Raw genomic sequence first — 21879 nt, 5'->3', positions numbered from 1 at the left:
TCTGCACAGCAAAAGAAATAATCAACACAGTAAACAGACAACCTACAGAAAGGTAGAAAATATTTGCAAATTATGCCTCCAACAAAGGACAAATATCCAGAATCTACAAAGAACTCAAACTGAACAAGAAAAAAACAACCCCATTAAAAACAGCAAAAGTACATAAACAAACATTTCTCAGAAGAAGAAATACAAGAAGCCAACAGACACATAAAAAAATGTTCAACATAACTAATTATCAGAGAAATACAAATTTAAACCACACGGAGATACCATCTTACACCAGCTAGAACGGCTATTATTAAAAAGTCAAAAAATAACAGATATTGGCATGGATACAGAGGAAAGGGACCACTTGAGTACTGTTGGTGAAAATGTAGACTGGTTTAACCTCTATGGAAAACAGTTCGGAGATATCTCAAGGAACTAAAAACAGAAACAGCAATCCCACTACTGAATACCTAAAAGAAAATAAATCATTATATAAAAAGACACCTGCACTCATGTTTATCACAGCACTAACCACAATAGAAAAGTCACACAACCAACCTAAGTGTCCATCAACAGCTGACTGGATAAAGAAAATGTAATACACATATACCATGGAATAGTATGCAGCCATAAAAAAGAATGAAATCATGTCCCCTACAGCAAGAGGGATGAAGCTAGAGGCCATTATCTTAAGTAAATCAACTCAAAGGTGGAAAATCTAATATTGTATGTTCTCACTTACAAGTAGGAGCTAAACAATGGGTACACATAGACATAAATATGCATAATAGCCTTTGCAGTACACAGCTCCACAGAGACATTGCCAGGACAAGAGATAAGGAATTAATAACCAGAATATATAAGGAACTCCAACAACTCTATAGGAAAAAATTCAATAATCCGATTTAAAAATGGGCAAAAGATCTGAATAGACATTTCTCAAAAGAAGACATACAAAGGGCAAACAGGTATATGAAAAGTTGCTCAACATCACATCATCAGAGAAATGCAAATCAAAACTACAATGATATACCATCTCACCTCAGTAAAAATGGCTTTTATGCAAAAGATAGGCAATAACAAATGTTAGCAAGAATGTGGAGAAAAGGAAGACCTTGTACACTATTGGTGGGAATGTAAATTATTATGGCCACTATGGAGAACAATTTGGGGGTTCCTCAAAAAACTAAAAATAGATCCCCCAATCCCACTGCTAGATATATACCCAAAAGAAAGGAAAACAGTATATTGAAGAGATACCTATACTCTTACGTTTAATGCAGCACTATTCACAATAGCCCAGATTTGGAAGCAACCTAAGTGTCTGTCAACAGATGAATGGTTAAAGAAAATGTGGTAAATATACACAATGGAGTACTATTCAGCCATAAAAAAGAATGAGATCCTGCCATTTGCAACAACATAGATGGAACTGGAAGTCATTATGTTAAGTGAAATAAGCCAGGCAAATACACAAGCTTCACATGTTCTCACTTACTTGTGGGAACTAAAAATTAAAACAATTGAACTCCTGGAGACAGAGAGTAGAACAATGGTTACCAGAGGCTAGGAAGGGTAACAGGAGAGAATGGTTAATGAATACAAAAACATAGTTAGATAAAATGAGTAAGACCTAGTATTTGATGGCACAACAGGGTGACTACAGTCAACAATAATTGATTGCACATTTAAAAATAACTAAGTATTAATTAGATTATTTGTAACACAAAGAAAGGATACTTTGAGGTGATAGAAACCTCATTTACACTGAGGTGATTATTACACACTGCATGCCTGTATCAAAATATCTCATGTACCCCATAAATATATATACCTACTATGTATCCACAAAAATTAAAAATAAAAAAATTTAATGGAAATAATAGACACTGGGGACTCCAAAAAGGGGTAGGGATTGAAGGAGGGGGGTGAAGGTTCAAAGATTACCTATTGGATACAAAGTTCAATATGTGAGTGACAGATACACTAGAAACGCAATCCCCACCATTACTCAATATATCCATGTAACAAACATACACATGGACCACCTAAATCCAAAATTTAAAAATGTATAAATTAAATAAATAAATAAAAATAAAAACCAGATAGCATGGACTAGATGGGAAGACTTTGTAGATTAAATTTCCTATTGAAAAAATTTATTCAACAAAGATATATATTTACTTATAGATGGTCTTACTATAGGAGTTTAACTGCAGACAGAGAGACTTGGTACTTACCAAAACATATCCTCCATACCACATTGCTGCATAATATATCAAGTGAAAATGGCTGAACAAAACATGAAGGAAATAAGCTACATTTACAGTTTACTAGAGTTTGCAAATTATACTACTTTCACGTTTAAAGAAAAAGCACATAAAACTTGGAAATCTAATTTGAAAATGAAGGTATATTTTGTGTGGTGGAACCAAAGCCTGAAGAATGCAATTGTAGTTCAAATAGCCTTCCATTTTCTACCTTTTGTCATAAAAAAAATAAGAATTATGTACGTTTTATATATAATATACATTAGGTTCAGAACTCTACAAGCTCTAATTAATGTAAGCAAAAAAAAAATCTCTCACACTTTTAATCAAAGATTTTTTTAGATTAAACAACACAAGCAAAATAGAAAACGATAGGACTAAGAATAATTCAAATGAAGACTAAAGTACTTACCAATTTGGCCAGCCTTGACTTTAAAAGGAACATCCAATTCACTCTTCAGAAGAAAAAGAAAATGTAAAGGACATCTTAAATTATTAAGCCAACCCAAAAATCAGTTTTGTGTGATCATTTAAATACACATCTCTAAAGAAAAACAAAAACCAAATTTTCTATATTTGAATAACTCATAAAGGACATGTTTTATAGCCAAAAACCGTTTTATAGGCCTGGTGCGGTGGCTCACACCTGTAATCCCAGCACTCTGGGAGGCCGAGGCGGGTGGATCACCTGAGGTTAGGAGTTCCAGACCAGCCTGGCCAACATGGTGAAATCCCATCTCTACTAAAAATACAAAATATTAGCCTGGCGTGGTGGCAGGTGCCTGTAATCCTAGCTAATCAGGAGGCTGAGGCAGGAGAATCGCTTGAACCCAGGAGGCAGAGGTTGCAGTAAGCAGGGATTGTGCCACTGCACTCCAGCCTGGGTGACAAGATGAAATTCTGTCTCAAAAAAAAAAAAAATTATAACTTAAATTTTGACTTTAAAGAAAGAATTCACAAGAGAAACAAAATGATAAATAGTAAAAATAGAAAAAGTTTGTAAATAACCAGGTAAACTGGTTACTTGTTTTAAGTAAACCAAATCAAACGGAAATTCAAATCAAATCAAATCAATTTAAACACATAGACAATGTTTATCTGAAATACTAGAACAGAAAAAAGAATAGAGCCTTTTTGCATAAATTAGTTGAAAACAATACTGAACATTTCTCTGTCAAATATTTAGTAAATGAATAAATTTAAAAATCTTTAAAAGAAAAGCTAGATTCCCAATATATTATTTACTAAATTAGTATTTCGTTTAGATAACTTACAGAGAGGTACCAACAAATAATAATAAACTTTCACTTACCTATATTCCAAACAACTAGAAAGTTCAAATAACTTTTTTATTCACAGAATACTAAACAATAACTGATAGCCATAATGATCACCTAAGTCTTTAGAATTATTAAAAATTAAACCAGTCAGTACAGCCTTTCTGTTAGGTGTGACTTAATATATACTAACACTATAAAAATCTGACCACCAAAATATAGGTAATAATTAACTGAAATAATCAATTTACCTGATCATCTGATTACGTGTCAATGCTACGTAAACAGGAATTGAACAGAATACTATTATAATAGCTTTAGATAAAAAGTCTCTTTTAGACCAAAAAAAAAAAATCTTTGCTGCCAGTAAGAGCAGCTCTGTCTTCCTGGAGGACAGGAAAGATAAATTCAAGGGAATTCACGTTATACAGTATTCAAACTACAAAAAGGTGGTGTCATGCTCATTTTAATCCTCCTGAAATAATTTCCACACAAAATAAATGGAAATAACCCATATCAAAGTAAAAATTCATCAATTTGGTTTAACTGGGGAAAGGAGCTACTTTGAATAAAAAATGTAAATTACAGGGGCAAGGGATAGCATTAGGAGATATACCTAATGTAAATGACGAGTTAACGAGTGCAGCACACCAACATGACACATGTATACATAGGTAATAAACCTGCACATTGTGCACATGCACCCCAGAACTTAAAGTATAATAAAAAATATATATATATAAATTACAAAATAGTTTATTATAGATAATTATAACCAAAACTTGAATTAGGCTAAAACAGAGTTCAAATAATTTGTCTCCTTAGTATGTTAGATATATATCCTGTCACTACAATTCTATTTATATTGTCATAAATAGAGAAAAAAACCTCTTTTCCAATCTATAACAACAGAATCTGAAGGTCTAAATTTTTGTTTAAAATCTAAAAAGTTGTAGCATCCTATATAAAAAAGAGAAAAATATTTAAATTTTTGAGTACCTACTATGTGCCAGGCTGTACTTCTCATCTTATTCAAGCCACAAAGACACAGAGATATTATATTGTTTTATAATTAACTCCACTTTATAGATGGTTAAACTCATGCTTAGAGATCAAAGAAATTAAGAAGTTAGGCTGGCCGAAGTGGCTTATGCCTATAATCCCAACACTTTGGGAGGCCAAGGCAGGCAGATGACCTGAGGTCAGGAGTTGGAGACCAGCCTGGCCAACATGGCAAAACCCAATCTCCACTAAAAATACAAAAATTACCCAGGCGTGGTGGCACACACCTGTAATCCCAGCTACTAGGGAGGTTGAGGCAGAAGAATTGCTTGAATCTGGGAGGCAGAAGTTGCAGTGAGCCGAGATCATGCCACTGCACTCCAGCCTAGGCAACAGAGTGAGACTCTGTCTCAAAAAGAAATAAAAATAAAAATAAGAGGTTAGAAACCTGAAAAAATTAATTAATAAACTCATTAAGTGACTTCATAAACTCACATTTAGCCCAATAAGCTAAACAGAAACCTAACTGGGGGGTGGAGGGCATTGTTTTGTTTGTTTTCAACTCAACAATAAATGACACAAATTACTTTCTGGAGCTAGAGTCCAGAAAATCCTATTTTACCTCTTAATATTACTATAATAAGGCTAGACCATCAATATATTTCCAAAATTAGGTATGTTATTTAAAATCAAGCCCTCATTTATCTCAAAAATATGTAAAGACACTACTGAAGAAAAATACTTCTATAAGGAAAAAGTCAACTACAAAACTATACAGTCAAATTAGATCAAGGAAAAACACTCTGTTTCCAAGAGATACTATTTTGATTATTAGGGGAAAAAATTTCTAAATCTTTAATCTCAGATTTTCCAACAGCAAATAGTTAAACAAGTAATCCCTTGAGTGATTCCATCACTTTATCTAGTACCTGGTATCAGATGCCTAGTAGGCGAAGGTTTCTAAGAACTTACCAAATTAAGTGAGTTATTAGCATAGTTTAAAAAAAACTTACCAGGGCATTTTCTTTTATCTGTAGATTATCTAAAGCCACATTTCCTTTAAAAAAAGAAAACAAAGAAAAATATTACAATAACATACCAATTAGTAAACCTATCATAATGTAGTACCAAGCACTAAGAAACTATGCCAAGTGCTGAGAATACAATGATAAACAAAGCTGACTTAAGAGGCTACTGGCACAAAATAGTTGCTACATATGCTCAAGAGTTATTAATTGTAGCATACTATAGGTTAACCCAGTGTAAAAGAAATTATAAAATATTAAACTAGCTAACATTTAAACAAACAATGGGAAAGAAGTTGGAGCTTTTTGGACAGAAGAACTTTAAGACCAAAGAAAGTAGCCATCATTTTGAATGATTAAGCCAAAATCTCAAGATATAAAGAGATGATTACAAGGTCAGATCAATCATCCTGGGTTCTTTAATTATGGTATCAATTAACATTTTCTTCAGAAACATGGTGTTGGTCTTTCATGTCTCCAAACATTCTACCTTCCCAATGATTACTGTATGTGCTTCTAATATTCTTTAACCAGTCCAACTTGTATTATATTCATATGCTGTTATAAAAATACTATTACATGACTCAAATTTTAAACACTATCCCTGTATTTATTGATATACAATAGTTAAATATTCATGCTCACATAAAAACTTAAGGAAAAAGTTTTCATTTCACTTAAATTATGTTAAGGCTAATAAAACTATAGTTTCAACATTAAATGCAGGCATAAATTACTGTTACATATTTTCTTAATCATTTATGACACATTTATTTTTTTAAAACTATAGTAGCTATACTCCCCATTAATATTTTTCAATCAAGTAACTTTTTCTTCCGGGTATTTTGGAGTGAATTTAAAAGTATACTTAATTTGTTTACGTCATCTTAGAGATCTGCTTTTCCCAGATCTCAAAATTATTAAACATTTATTAAGCACCCATTATATGTTAGGTGCTGGAAAGAGAAAGATTACGAGAACAATATTCATTAAGGCACTCACAGCTTAGTAGAGGGGACTGTGCAAAAGTAACTGCGGTTTTTGCCATTACTTTTAATGGCAAAAATGCAACTACTTTTGCACCAACCTAATAATTTTCTAAAATTTTAGAAATATTCCAATAGAAGCGTACACAAGATGAAAAGGAGGACCACCTAACTGCCTAGGGAAATCAAGAACACACATAGGTTTAGGCTGGAAGGTTTAAGTAGTATTTACTGGGTGGATAAAAAAAGAGAGCAAATAGATAAGTCCGAGTAAGGCACATTTTAGAAAGCACATATGGTTTGGTGTAACTGGAGGGTATAAGAAAAGGATACAAAATAAGGTCAGAAAGGTAGGCAAGGGCCAGACTAATGAAGAGCTTTCAGGATAAAAAATTCCAGACCCACCAAAACAAAGAGACAAAATATATATAACAAAGATCATGTTATTTTAGAATCATTACTCAACTGTCCTAAGGAATAACTATTGATCTGTCCAAACAATTTAGCTACAAGGATATTGCAGTATTGGGAGGGAAAGAAGGAAGGACAGAAGGGGGGAGGAAAGGAAGGAAACAAGGACCTAAAGATCTAAATGTCCAGCAAGAAGGCATAACTCACAATACATCTATATTATAAACAAAAAAAAAGTAGAAAGACATGGGAAAATCTTCATAGAATATTGAGTTTTTTAAAAAGTAAAAGAATGCCCAGATTGATCTAAGTTTAAAAATATCTATATATGCACAAGTGTGTGTGCATTCCACCCATACATAGAAAAAAATAGAAAACTGTAAGATGCCATAATGCTCACAGTGGTTATTTCTATGTAATAAAGTTCTTTTTCTGTGTACATACAGTTCTCAAATTTTCTAAAATAAATTGTCGAAAACTATAATGAAGGAAGAAAAGGAGGAAAGAAACTTCACAAATGGTAAGAAAATACTATAGTATATAGTAGGAGGGAAATGAAAGAATACAGGCAGTCAGGAAACTTCTATAATACACTGAAAAGAAAGTAAAACGGAACATAAGGCAGTAACTTCAAGATGAAAGAGGTAGAGTCACAGTAAAGAGTTATTTTGGAGGCAGAATTGACAGGATATCATCACTGTCCAGATGTAGGAGTAATAAAGTAGTCATGGAAGACTAGCGTGTTCAGCAACAGGGGGAAAAAAGTCCTTACGTATTATATATGCACTAAAATTACATAAAGACAAATATTCCTAGATTCAAATCTGTCACATGATGAATTACACAAAATTACAATTGGGAAGTCTATTCTAGCCCACAGGGTAATCTGCACAGATGCTAGTGCCTATCTGAAGCCATCCAAACTAGTTTAATAAGATCTAAGGCCCACATGCAGACTTTCAGCCCCGCTCATAAATTTTGACTGTTCTACCTAGTCATTCTCAATTGGTGGGCCAAGAGTCACCAGGAGTGATCAGAAATCATCTGCGTTAGAGATGAAGTCTTTACAACAATTGTTAAGGCACTACCATAATGTTTGTAAGAATATAAATATACTTATAAAAAGTGGGTTGTTTCTACTGCAGTGACACTTTACTTGTTTGATCAAGTAGTAGGATGGCAGGTGGTAGTTAAGATGTGAAATGTTGAAAACTACCAATATGGCTAACAGAGTTAGACAAGTATATTTAGACAGACTGTCAGACAAAAAGAGATTGTACTTATTATTGCTGGGTGGTAGAATTAAAGATAGCTTTTTTATTGATGTTTTTCAGTATTTTCTAGTTTTTATAATAATTAGATATTATTTTTAAGTGAAATTATTATGGACATTATAAGAAGGAAAATGGGGAAATAAAACAAAAGTAAATTCACATGTCAATACGATTTAATAATATTTTTTATATAAATTTTTTCTATATCTAGTGTTACCTTACCCCCAGACACGTAAGAATAACAAAGAAATATTGGCCGGTGTGCGGTGGCTCACACCTGTAATCCCAGCATTTTGAGAGGCCAAGGCAGGTGGATCACAAGGTCAGGAGTTTGCAACCAGCCTGGCCAACATGGTGAAACTCCGTCTCTACTAAAAAAAAAAAATCAAAAATTAGCCGGGCATGGGCATGGTGGCATGACCTTGTAATCCCACCTACTCAGGAGGCTCAGGCGGGAGAATTGCTTGAACCCGGGAGGCAGAGGTTGCAGTGAGCTGAGATCATGCCACTGCACTCCAACCTGGGCGACGGCAAGACTCTATCTCAAAAAAAAACCAAAAAAGCAGTATCTATTTCTGCCACCCACTCTGACAAATGCATACTTCCTCTTTGAAAATGTGAATGTTATCTAACAAACAGTAACTGTAACAGTGAAATAAGAATAATACATTCTCCAAGTTATTTGCACAGAAGGAGGAGCTCTAGTTCTAATACAAAGAATAGGGAAGGACTAAGCAGTATAATTCAGATTAACACTGGCACCAGTGTAAAGAGGTAAAAGTGCATTCATTCATTTAAACAGTAGATGAGTACTTATCTTGGTAAGGCACTGGACTAACAAGTACTCTCCACTAAACTGCATGCTATTCTGACTGATAAATATGCAGCAGTGTCATTACATATCCTATGAATTCCAGAAATCCTGTTTAAAGAAAAAGAATTTATAAGACCAAGATTAAACCAGATCTCCCCTAAAAATCAACCATTTTATATTTAACTGAACACCGATAAAAAAGATTTCATTTTCCTTTTCTACCTTAAAACAACATAATAATTCTATACAATGTAAATAACTTTAGTGCTATAGCCAGATCACCAGGACTAAGAACACATAGAAGTCATAGAAAGTTCTCAACTCATGGACACAGGAAGGGGAACATCACACTCCGGGGACTGTTGTGGGTTGGGGGGAGGGGGGAGGGACAGCATTAGGAGATATACCTAATGCTAAATGACGAGTTAATGGGTGCAGCAAACCAACACAGCACATGGATACATATGTAACAAACCTGCACATTGTGCACATGTACCCTAAAACCTAAAGTATAATAATAATAAAAAAGTGAGCCAAAAGCATCTTGTAAGCAGTCAAAATATTAATTTATTAAACTACCTTCTAATTCCGAAAAAAAAAAAAAGTTCTCAAAAAAACTGAAGGAAGGGTAAATATTTGTGTCTAATCTTTAAAAACAAAAAAACAAACAGGGATATCGTGACTAATAAACTTAACTCTGCCAGTAAGGAAAGCTCTAAAGCCAATCCCACAATCAAGTGGCTCTAATCTTAGCAAATCTAAACAGACTAAGGTGATAGACAAGGAAATTCTGTGAAGCGATCTCCCTTATGCTGGACTGACAGGCCCATGAGAGGAGGGTAGACAATATGCACAGTAAGTAGTCTGTGCTTCAGAAGAGACCCCATATGATTCTCATTAATAAACTACAAATATTTTGGATGTGCATACGCTGCTAGAAAGTCACCATAGTTTCAAAGCCAATCTTGAAAGATATTATAAGAAATACACTAAAAGGGCCAGGTGCAGTGGCTCATGCCTGTAATCCCAACACTTTGGGAGACCAAGGAGATTAGATCACTTGAGCCCAGCAGTTGGAGACCAGCCTTGCCAACATGGCAAAACCCTGTCTCTACCAAAAAATACAAAAAAATTAGCCGGGCATGGTGGCAGGTGCCTGTAATCTCAGATACTCGGGAGGCTGAGGCAGAAGAATCACTCGAACCAGGAAGGCAGAGGTTGCAGTGAGCCAGGATCATGCCACTGCACTCCAGCCTCAGCGACAGCCAGAGCAAGACCCAGTCTCAAAAAAAAAAAAAAAAGGATAAATCCTGGATATCAAAATTTAGTATTCTTCATCAGTGAACCAGAAGATGAAAATGGAAGTAAATTAGCAAATGACATGAAGAGTTGGAGTCATCGCAAAAAAAAAAGTAGAAATAGTTGCTAAGTTATAGAAAACAACCAAGCTAGTATATTTATAAATAAAAACCAAATAGTACTGGCACAATATGGAAAAGCCTGCCTAAGTCCAAGAATGGCTTTTTAAATACATAATGGCCTACAAAATAAATGTAAGAAATATAGTCCTATTGTTAAGCACCTCCAACCAGAAATAATCTTTCTAAACTTTTGCAGAAATTTAGGCTATACCTTTCTTATGGTGCTTAACACTTAACTTTATATAAATCCCCAGTCTGATTATAAACTTCTTACTGATTCTCCTCAGAGTAGGTATTCAATAAATATTGACTTAGAATGCATATTGTACTGGGGTGGAAACAACTACAATAAGATCATAAATCTTTATATTTTAGAAAACACTTTCAAATATATAACATTACTCAATCCTCACAGCCTCCTGGGCAAGAAACAGGTTGTATACATTAAACAACAGAAGCTGAGGCTTAGAGAGGTTAAATGACTAGCCCAAGAATCCTATGGCAACCTAATAGTAAGTGGTAGTCTCAAGGCTCAAATCTTATAACACTCAATGCTATGTTCAGAATAACACTGTTCTCCCGAATAGCAGAGCATAAAGGGTATAGGATTTTAATTCAGAAGGTAATTCGACCTCCCTGGACAACAAAAATGCCATAAAAGAATCAGATTCAGCATTCACAGGCCAGTGTGGTTGTTGGTTCCAGTTTTGGTCTCTGTATTTTCAAAGAGATGTAAAAAAATCCAAAACAAAAAGGATAACTAAAATTAGTATAACAAGGGCACAGGCAGAAAGGTAGGATAGAGTCAAGGGGGTTATGTTCAGAGCATAACCAGAAGAAAAGGTAGTGCCACAGGGGAAAACAGATGCAGGAGATAGTATTACAAAATGGTCATTTTGGTACTTTTTAAAAATCTATTTTTTTTCTCAAAAGACAGAAATTCACAAGTTATGATTTAGAACTATTTGGGACCATAAAGATTTTCAAATCTAAGCCCCTCTCACTTTATACACGAAGAAATTAAAGTCTAAAGAGATCTGGTAGTTTATCCAAGGTTACACAATTTTTTTGTGGCAGTACTAAGAATAGAATGTATGTCTCCCGACTCCTAGGTCAACATTCTTAATATAAAACATAGAGGTTAATCCAAAACTGTGATTAAACACAAAAACCATCCAACAAACAAAAATACCGTGCCATAATCCAGGAAACTAGCTTTGCATATAAAGAATAGTGAAATAAAGAATGCTTTGTACTTATTTTTTAAGATTTTATGTATCTATAACATAAACATTATTTATTTGAAAGCATATCCGAATGTTCCGACACAATTCATTTTCCAGGGAGGTGAGCTAAAGTAGATGACTGAACAGTTTTTGAAAGCAAAGCATGAATCAAATTATTTTAATGACTTATGTTTAGTAAAGAATACAAGGGCTGGTGCAGTGGCTCACGCCTGTAATCCCAGCACTTTGGAAGGCCGAGGCGGGTGGATCACGAGGTCAGGAGATCGAGACTATCCTGGCTAACACGGTGAAACCCCATCTCTACTAAAAAATACAAAAAAATTAGCCAGGCATGGTGGCGGGCGCCTGTAGTCCTAACTACTCTGGAGGCTGAGGCAGGGGAATGGTGTGAACCCAGGAGGTGGAGCTTGCAGTGAGCTGAGATTGTGCCACTGCACTCCAGCCTGGGCGACAAGGCAAGACTCCGTCTCAAAAAAAAAAAAAGAATACCAAAGAAAATATTATAGCTATTAATTTCAAATGAATCTAGCTAGTCAACCCAAATTAACCAATGCAGACTCCCTTTAATGAGTTCACAGTGACTTTGTCTTCAGAGAGGAAGACAGGAAAGAGAAAGGAAACAACTCTCTCACTCTTCCCATTTCCCTACTGAAACAGGAAGTTTTGGGAAAGAAAGGTAGAAAGCTGCAACATCACCACTGAACTTTCTCCCTTTCAATTCACTTCAGGGATCCCATAATATTGAGCAATGTGGTAGAGCTTCCTAGCAGAATGGTTACCAAAGTACCAATTCTCAGTTTTAGTTCTAGAAAAGGAGTTAATTTTTAATTAGTAATGCTACTTAAATATGTGAAAAGGTGCTTAAATTTAAATTTTTAAGCACTGCTTTACTTGGTAGTAACTGAGCCTAAATATATATTACACTAATGACCTTTTCATTATTGTTTATTTTTATATGCTATAGGACAAGCTAATGAGAAATGCGGACTCCACTACACCAAGTGTTGGCTGGGAGGAAAAGACTAAAGAAAATCCCTCTACAGGTTTATAAATATCTAGATACTGCCATTTTTTATGTGTCAAAGCCAAAAAAAGCAAAAAGAGATTTTTCTTTCATTCTCAAGCTGCCCTACAGGTACCTGTTAAGACAATATATTACAGTATATTAGACTTGGACCCACAAATATCAGCATGAGCCTGGAACTTCATTTATCTTGTCACTGTCATTGACTGTGGCTCTTTACTCACCAATATCGGGTGAAGAGCAAAAAGGAAAGATAAAGATACATTATTTAACTACCTTTTCTCACTATGAATGCAGAGGAAGTGGCAGTACCACTCATCCAATGAAGGATCTCACGTTGTTCTTGCCTTGCTCAAATCACAGAAATTTAAAGACAGAAGAGATGACCTTGTCTAACCTTTTCACTTACAGATAAGCAACCAATGGTCACTTGTCAGAGACATGCCAAAAGCCACACTAGACGGAATCAGAGATGGAATAAGATATAAGAGGTTTGCTCATTCCCAGTCCAGCATTCATTCTCCTTTCTTATGCTGCGCTGCTCCAACAATATCTGGCAGCTCAAGGGGAAGTGTCAGGAGTGGGATAAAGTGTCAGCAGTGAGATAAACAGCACAGGTTCAGTCTGGTTTGCAGGGCCACAGATTCTGAGGGCACTGCACTTGGCTTCTATTCCTGGTCACCAGAGTCACCCTTGTATCTAACACATCACGGCTCCTATGTTGATTCCACCTGTCCAATGGAATTGAGAACAACAGAGCTCTAAGTTCTGGAGGATTTTCCTGCTGACTCTCCACGGTAAATCATTTTGAAAAATCAAATTGACAAAGGTTCTACATTGCAACAATACTACTCAAATCATATTGCAAAAGATGTGGCATTTCAACATACCTTTTCAAATATATGTTACTCATAAAACAATTATATCCCGGACACATCTCAATAGCTAACGGCTGTGAAATTTATCTATTGATACCAGTTTGTGGGGAACAAAAATCTAGATAAACCTTCCTACTTACATAGGCAGTATGTACCCACCAGGCACTTTTCTGAACCTCTGAAAGCCTGACTTACAAACTAGCTGGCAGGTAATACTGTAAAAGCATAAGCATAATTTCAAAGGCAAATAGGGTTTTTTTTTTTGAAGAAATTTGTTTGGAAAATAAGAAATGTTTAGATATGTAATGATAGCTCTATACAAAATTATCACTCAATAGAAGATTGATACCTCTAAGAAAACCAAACACCACATGTTCTCACTCATAAGTGGGATTTGAACAATGAGAACACATGGACACAGGGAAGGGAACATCACACATCAGGGCCTGTCAGGAGGTGGGAGGCAAGGGGAGGGAGAGTATTAGGACAAATACATAATGCATGCAGGGCTTAAAACCTAGATGACGGGTTGATAGGTGCAGCAAACCACCATGGCACATGTGTACCTATGTAACAAACCTGCACATTCTGCACATGTATCCCAGAACTTAAAGTAAAAAAAAAAAAAAAAAAAGATGAAGAATATTAATACCTCTAAAAGTCTGAAGTTAGAAGAAATATCCTTATGAAAATAAAACAAAGACTGTTTTCCATCACCCAGCCAGGTTTGTTAATCATTATTATTATCAATATTATCAACAATGACAAAGGATTTTGACATAATCTATCTCACCAATACACTGAGTGTTATATATCCACTTTACAGATTAGGAGACTGAGAATTGAAATGTTTTGCCCAGGGTCCCACAGCTAATAAATAATCAAGGTCTCAATTATCTATAGTGGCAAAGATTTTTAAAAGGAAATTCTGCTTAAACTACTTTTAAAAATACATAAGAATTGCTTGGCATTAAATAAAATATTTAAAGAATAGAAACAGAAAGACAATGGTAGGCTGTGTTTGCTTTGCTTCTCAAATTTAAAGGCAACATCTAAAGTATACTTCCTGATTCTGGACATTCCAGTAATTTTCCCCAACCTTCTCAACCTTTTTTTTTTTTGAGACGGAGTCTCACTCTGTTGCCCAGGCTGGAGTGCAGCGGCGCAATCTCTGCTCACTGCAACCTCCACCGCCCAGGTTCACGCCATTCTCCTGCCTCAGCCTCCTGAGTAACTGGGACTACAGGCGCCCGCCCCCATGGCCGGCTAATTTTTTGTATTTTTTTTTTTTTTTTTTTTAGTGGAGACGGGGTTTCACCGTGTTAGCCAGGAAGGTCTGGATCTCCTGACCTCGTGATCTGCCCGCCTCAGCCTCCCAAAGTGCTGGGATTACAGGCGTGAGCCACGGTGCCTGGCCTCTCAACCTTTTTTAATTGTAAATTTCATTATGAATGCCTATATATACATATATGAATATATGCACAGTATGATCTTTTCCAAATCATGTTAACACAGTATTTCGATCCTTAAAACTACTTCCAAAGATCACCCAAGCAAAGATTATGCATTTTTATTGACATGATACCTTTCAGTCACTTAAGATACCAATTTATCTCTCGAATTACAGATTTCATAAGAGTAATCTACTTCTTCCGTGTCTTTTTTAACACCTTACTACAATTTTTTCAGCACCTAGCAGGTCCCTTGCAAATGCAGAAGATAATCTCAGTCTTCTCCTTAGACTAAGGCTTCTCAACTAATATTTTGAGCTGGACAATTCATTGCAGAAGTTGTCCTCTGCGTTGTAGAATGTTTAGTACTCCAGGGTCTATCTGCTACATGCCAATAGCACACCTCTTCCCTCAGTGTGACAACCAAAAAAGTCTCAGACACTGTCAAATATCCTCTGGGTACAAAGTCACCTCCCATTGAAAATCACTGCTTTAGGCTAGACATTCCAGTTAAGATGTATCAAAGTAGTTTATCAATTGATTACAAAGAACAGTAAGATCAGGTATGTGAAATATTTACAAGATGAATTCTTCCCTTTCTCAAGACTTGAAAATTCAACAACAACAACAAAAAACCCTGTGAACTGTAAACCTTATCTGCTAAAGCAAATAGTTGTCAAACAAGATTATACAGAATTTTCAATTTTTTGTAAAACTTGTCAACATCATGGATATCATAAAATATCAGCCATTTTATTAAATTAATATTCCCATTTGTTTACCCAAAAAAGTTTAAGACAAATTTCTTTAGCAATATTTTGAAAGAACAGGAAAAATCAACTCAGATATCTTGCCTTCCAATTTTATTGAGAAATTAGGGTCATCAACAACAGATTGTGCAATAACGATAAAAGCTCATGACTTCTAGCTTTCTTTATAGCAACCACAAAAATAAAAGGCAGCAAAACTTTACAGAGGCAGAGTTGTGAGCTGATAAAGCTAGGAGAATCCCTGATTGGATGTTCACTGGACACAATATGTGAAAGAAATGGGTTTATTTACTCAGGCCTATTATAAAGTTAATGTTGGCCACTGGCAGAATACCTTATTCTAAAAATTTAAAAATGAGACGAAAGAAAGTCTCCTTTTCTAGATTTCACCAAAAAAAGACAAAAGGGGAAATAACATAAAATCACATTTTTAATTTCAGTTGTGAAAACCTTCAAAATCTTCAAGCAGTATACTCCTCAATGTCATGGTAAAACCATTATTAGAAGAACAGAATATTGGCATCACCTTAGATGTTACCTAGTCCAACCTCCAACTTTAAAGATAAAAGAGAGTAACATTTGATGGCAATGGAATCTTTGACTATATCCGTACGTTTTATCTTTTTAAAAAGAAAATGTCTGAAGTAAATATGGCATATTATAACATTAAAATATGGGTAATTACATGAAAATATTATATTATCTAGTATGATTTAAACTTTACAGAATTTAAGAATATTTTCTCTATAAAGTTTAAATTAAGATGAAGAAACTAAGGCCCAATAAGGTAAGTGGCTTGTCCTGTCCAACACAGCACACAATTCACTAGGCCTATTCAGATTTCAGATTTGCTACTCCAATGCATTTTCAAATTTCTAATGTTTACAAACTATAAGGAATCACTGGAAATAATATTGCCAGTATTCTGAAGAAACACTTGATTTCTGCAGAAGATGCTGGTCATTTAATTCCTTAAATGTGTCTTTCTTTACTTCCCTTTCTTTTACATTGTATTGAGTGTGGTGGGGGGGATGTAAATAAAGTGTGTACAGTAGGCCCTCCATATCCACTGATTGAACTAACTGCAGACCAAAAATATTTGGAGGAAAAAATAAAAAATATCAATTCAGCAATAAAAAATGCAAATTACAAAACAACAGAACAACTATTTACATAGCATTTACTTATCGGGTATTATAAGTAATCCAGAGATGACCTAAAGTATACAGAAGGATGTGCACAGGGTACATACAAATACTAGGCCATTTTATTTAAGGGACTTGAGCAACCTCCAATTTTGGTATGGTCAGGGGTACTGAAACCAATCTCCCATAGATACCAAGGGACTATTGTATTGTTGGGCAAACCACAGTGAACCAATCAAATGATCAGCCACCTATTAAAAACAGGCTTTTGGCCAGGCACTATAGCTCACACCTGTAATCCCAGCACTTCGGGAGGCTGAGGCAGGAGGATCACTTCAGCCCAGGAGTTGGAGGCTGCAGTGAGCTACTATCTTGCCACTGCGCTCCAGCCTTGGCAACAGAGCAAGACCCTGTCTCAAAAAGGCAAGCCAAAAAAAAAAAAAAAAACCAGGCAATTCCGTAATTCAGGGTATAAACAGCATTACCCAACATATGTTCCATATACGTAATTATAAATTTTAGAAACCAGGTTTAAAAAGAAAAAAAGTAAAACTAAAAAACACAGGAAATACATTTTAATATTATATTTAATTTAACCCAATATATTCAAATATTATTTCAACACATAAGCAACATAAAAATTATTGCGGTATTATATTTTTTCTCCTACTTCATTAGGAGTAATACTTACTCAAAACGATGTTTTAATTCATACAGCACGTCTCAATTAGCACTAACCTCATATCAAGTGCTCCACAGCTACAGTGGCTAGTGGTTACCCTAGTGCACAGGGGAAGTCTATAGCTATTTGTTGTTGCTTGAATTAAAAGCAGATCCATACATTTGAGTCGTTATTTGAATTTTCCTCCAAAGCTGACAAAGTTCCCAAACCTTTTGTGGAGTGAGAAAGTCCCAAAGTCCTCAAAGCTTAACACGTAATTCATGCAAACGATTAAGCTTGTTGAAGAGTGGATGTTTAAGTACACTATTTACTGAATACTTCTATACACTTAATCTCCAGGATAAAAACGTTGGCATAAATTCCTGAGCATGCAACCAAGCAGGCACTTAATTAATGACGATGCTGGTCGAGGCCTGAATTTCTCTCTACTGCTCCAAAACAAAATTCAAAATCCTCTTCGTATTGACGGAAAAGTAAATATTAAAGGAAGAAATCATTTTCACAGGAGCTGAAAGCATTAAGAGTAAGAATCCCTAAGCACACGCCTTTCTTAAAGATCTCCTGCCTATTCCTCTCCAAACCCGGTAATCCTAAAAAGAAGGAACCCAGTTCTTGCTCCCTGTAAAATGATAGAAGATAACTGCGAAATGCAATTTCCTCCTTCTTTTTTCTTAGTGCCACTTCGAGCGTGTATGACCAGACAACCATGCTCACTCGACGCGGTACCGAACCAGAAAGGGCTGTTTTTATGCCGTAAAGAGGCCACCCTGAGTGCAGCGAGAGGACCACAGAGACGGGCAGGGCGGGGACAGCAGGGCCAGGGCTTGGCCTCGGGGGACTAGAAAGGTGGGAACTTTGGCAGCGCGGGCGGGATCCCGCCGCATCTCCCCAGCCGGGGTCGGGACTGGGACCCCGAGAATCCGCGGGCGGCAGAGGCTCCCGCATCCAGCACCTGCTGCACCGGGATGGGGAGTCTCGGGCGGCAGAGGGAGCAGGGCCCGGGCAGAATCCCGGACGGAGCAGCCCTCGCCTGGGCCCTCAGCGCCCGCAGCCCGCTGGCCGCGCCCCTCTCGCTTACCGCCCCAGATGCCCAGCTTCAGCTGGGACTTGTTCAGGTTCTCCACATAGTCCCCCAGGAAGCGGTTCAGCAAGTCCGCGACCACCGACTCCAGCACCATGGTGGGGCTGACGCACTAGGAGAGGGAGAAGCCGGAACCGCCCGGCGCAGCTGAGGGCGGCGACCAGCGCTGCGAATGACAGCCCCTCAGGCGCCCGCCAACCCCCGCGCCGCGCGCGTGACCCCGCCTGTGCGCAGGCGCGCCGTCGCCCGGCCCCAGCGGTGATCCGAGGCCTTGTAGGCGTCGCAGCCCCGGCCCTGTAGGGGCCGACGGAGGGGTGCAGGGGAAGTTAGCTTGAGCCTGTCCCGGCAGCCGTGCACGAGAAAAAAAGGACCTTCGAGAAGAACAAGGGAGGACAAGAGTTACCGAGTACAGGGACATCTATGTGGCCGCTCTGCTTTCCCGCCGTCACCTGCTGTTGACCTCCGGCCGCATCGCGGTGTCCGGAGCGGCCTGGCCTGGAGTATGCGCTGAGCGTCACCTAGGCAACCACCCCTGCACCTGTGGATCAGGTGGGGGGGAAAGGACCGACCGCGTTCTTGTCCTGCTAGAGTTCGACTCCGCCTGGGGCTTGGTCTCTTCTGCTTCTTGAAAACACACTGGTTTTTTATTTTGTTTTTGTTTTGTTTTGTTTTTTTCGAGACAGGGTCTCCCTCTGTTGCCAAGGGTGGAATGCAGTGTTGGGATCATAGCTCACTACAGACTTGACATCCTGGACTCAGGAGATCCTCCTGTGTCAGCCTCCCGAGTAGCTGGGACCACTGGCGCGCGACAAATAATTTAAACGTGGGAGGAGGGGAACAGAACCACATAAAATGGCAGATATCATAGAATGAGAACTGAATATACGTGTTTTGTGGGAAACGCATTCTTTTCCCCTTTCTCTAAGATTCGCTTTTAATTCACTGGCCACTAGCTAGTTACCTATCTCATTACAGATACAAAAAACAAAACGTAGTAGTGCCTTTTTAAGTATGAGTTACTTGTTATTTATATATCACTTTCTTCCATGCTATCGTTGAACTGTCTTTGATGTAGCACGACCTTAAAAGCAGAGCTTTTATACCACAAGGTCTTCCAACCCTTGTGAAATTTAACCACCCATTGACATTCACCTCTTTAGAGAACTAGAAATTTTTTCCTAAAATATATTTCAAAAAGTTGTTGAGATATAGTAAACAGAAATAAACCTAAGAAATGCTGATTATTTGTAGTTACAAGCATTAAGTGCTTTGCTACAAGGAAGCGTCTGAGAAACTATTTGTGTATTTTTCTTAAACAACCTAGGCTTGCACAGGTTCACAAAGAAAAATCTTAAATTCAAGGTCCGCTGGAGAAGAAAGAAAATCAAAATGGCCACAATTGGTGTTGTGTATTAAATAAAATTGAAGGTACAAAGAAAGACCCAGTCAGTGCTAACTAGTACTGTCAAGATCACATTCCTCTCCCTCTCCTGCACACTCCACTCTTCTTTAAGAAGATAAATCCTTAACCATCTGTTTTTCCTAGCTGGTCACACAGACAAAATACCAGTAAGTACTTTGGATTTCTTCACCATCCACAACCAAATAACTGCCCAACCTGTCTATTTTGCTTTTGCCATCTTTCCTAAATTCTCCGTGTTTTTCTTCTGGACCATGCCATCCATCTCCTTGAAATTCACTTCCTAGCCTCCAGTTATTCCTTCCTCCAATCTATTCTCATGAACACCGGACTTGTTTTCCCAAAGCACAGGTGAGCTTAAGTTAGTCACCTGCTCAAAAACATCCAATAACTTCCCAGTGTTTAGAACACTCTCTTCAAACTTTCTTCACGTTCTTTCTAGTCATACACCCTCACAATCCCGCTTCCTTTTTACATTCACACTGACTATGCTCCAAGAGGAATGTAAAGAAGCAGTATATGTTCTGGTTGAGATAAGGCATGTACCATAAAAAGTTAAGAAAGAAACCAATCCAAGGATGTATGAATAATAGTATAAGATGATAGGAAAGATGGCACAGGCAACATAGCTTGGTCAAGCAGGTAGAGCAATAGGCACAATCTTTTGGGAGAAGTGAGTAACACTAATGCTTTGTCTAATAAAGTAATTCCTTACAGTTCTATGGTATAACTTTGTAATTTTGAAAGAATAATGTGTAAATGTGCTTTCATATGCATCATTCAATTTTATTATGTTTCAGTTATACTTCGTAAGGCGTCATGTCATTATTATGCGAAGGTAGGCATTTTTGTGTAATCCTCACAAAAGAGCTGTGAGGTAACTAATGCAGGTAGTAGTATGATCCTCATTTTATAGAAAAATTAAGCTCGGGAATGTTAAGTGACTTACCCAAAATCACACAGCAGATATTAATTTCCTTTGATTCCCTGAGCACTGCCACCCTTTTCTCTTCCAGTAATTATACAATTTAATCAACACTGGGCTATTAGTCATTTTCAGAGACCTTACTTTGAAAGGTTCATGACAGAAAAAATAAATCTCAGAGTGGAAAATTTGGCTCTAAATTTTTGGTACAAAAAAATTCTATTACCATGTAGTATAAAAAGCTTTAAATTTTACTATTTTCCATTTTCAGCATGTTTTAAGGGATTGATTATGTGCATTCAGTAATGCCCGAAATCTTCCATTATTTAACAAGTCAGAAATATACAGTCCCAATTTAAAACAAACTATAACTAATGTCAAGAAACACCATTAGCACCCTTATGTATGGCATTATATCAGAAATAATTTGGATACAGAGGTTAAAGAAAATGAGCGTTCTAATTAATTACAGTTCTTGCCTTCATTCTGGCTTAAGAACAATGAGAATGACAACAAGGGAAATTACAAAACTAAACTTCAATGAGGGACTAAACAATAAAAACAGATGAGCAAAATATTATTTCTGTTAAAAACAAAAGTATAAGTTAGGGACGCTTAAAAATTAACTCAAAAATGTTTAAAAAAAAAAAAAAAACTTCACACTTACCGCCACCCATACCCTATTCCCCAACCCTAGAGTTTTTGGAGAAAAGCAGAAGGAATTTGGGGGAAAGGAAATGGAGGAGAAAGCTGGAGTATAAGCCATGACACCATGGACTGCAGGA

The 21879-nt window shown here is 36.8% G+C and overlaps 1 protein-coding gene and 1 long non-coding RNA gene across 9 annotated transcripts in view; one reads left to right on the top strand and one right to left on the bottom strand.

Moving 5' to 3' along the window:
- The window catches only part of VPS13C (vacuolar protein sorting 13 homolog C), a 382862-nt gene extending 363943 nt beyond the window's left edge, over positions 1-18919 (bottom strand). For 4 of the 8 annotated variants that reach the window (XR_009209815.1, XR_004251863.2, XM_032175861.2 and 1 more), the window contains exons 1-3: positions 18747-18919; positions 5554-5597; positions 2674-2716 (exon numbers count right to left, since the gene is read on the bottom strand). Coding sequence is in view for 4 of the 8 variants with exons in the window: in XM_032175861.2 (XP_032031752.1) it covers positions 2674-2716; positions 5554-5597; positions 18747-18846 (187 nt within the window). In the remaining 4 variants the exon portion in view is untranslated. The remainder of the gene's footprint in view (positions 1-2673; positions 2717-5553; positions 5598-18746) is intronic. The other 4 variants (XR_004251861.2, XR_009209816.1, XM_058427883.1 and 1 more) reach the window with 1 other exon arrangement.
- A 56-nt stretch (positions 18920-18975) lies between these two features.
- On the top strand, positions 18976-20896 carry LOC116482119 (uncharacterized). Its single transcript, XR_004251772.1, has 2 exons — positions 18976-19298; positions 19433-20896. It is a non-coding gene; the product is annotated as an uncharacterized LOC116482119 (long non-coding RNA).
- The last annotated feature ends 983 nt before the right edge of the window (positions 20897-21879 follow it).

The sequence above is a fragment of the Hylobates moloch genome, unplaced genomic scaffold (assembly GCF_009828535.3).
Source record: "Hylobates moloch isolate HMO894 unplaced genomic scaffold, HMol_V3 SCAFFOLD_14, whole genome shotgun sequence".
Taxonomy (NCBI): Eukaryota; Metazoa; Chordata; class Mammalia; order Primates; family Hylobatidae; genus Hylobates; species Hylobates moloch.
This window is presented reverse-complemented; position numbering and strand designations above follow the sequence as displayed.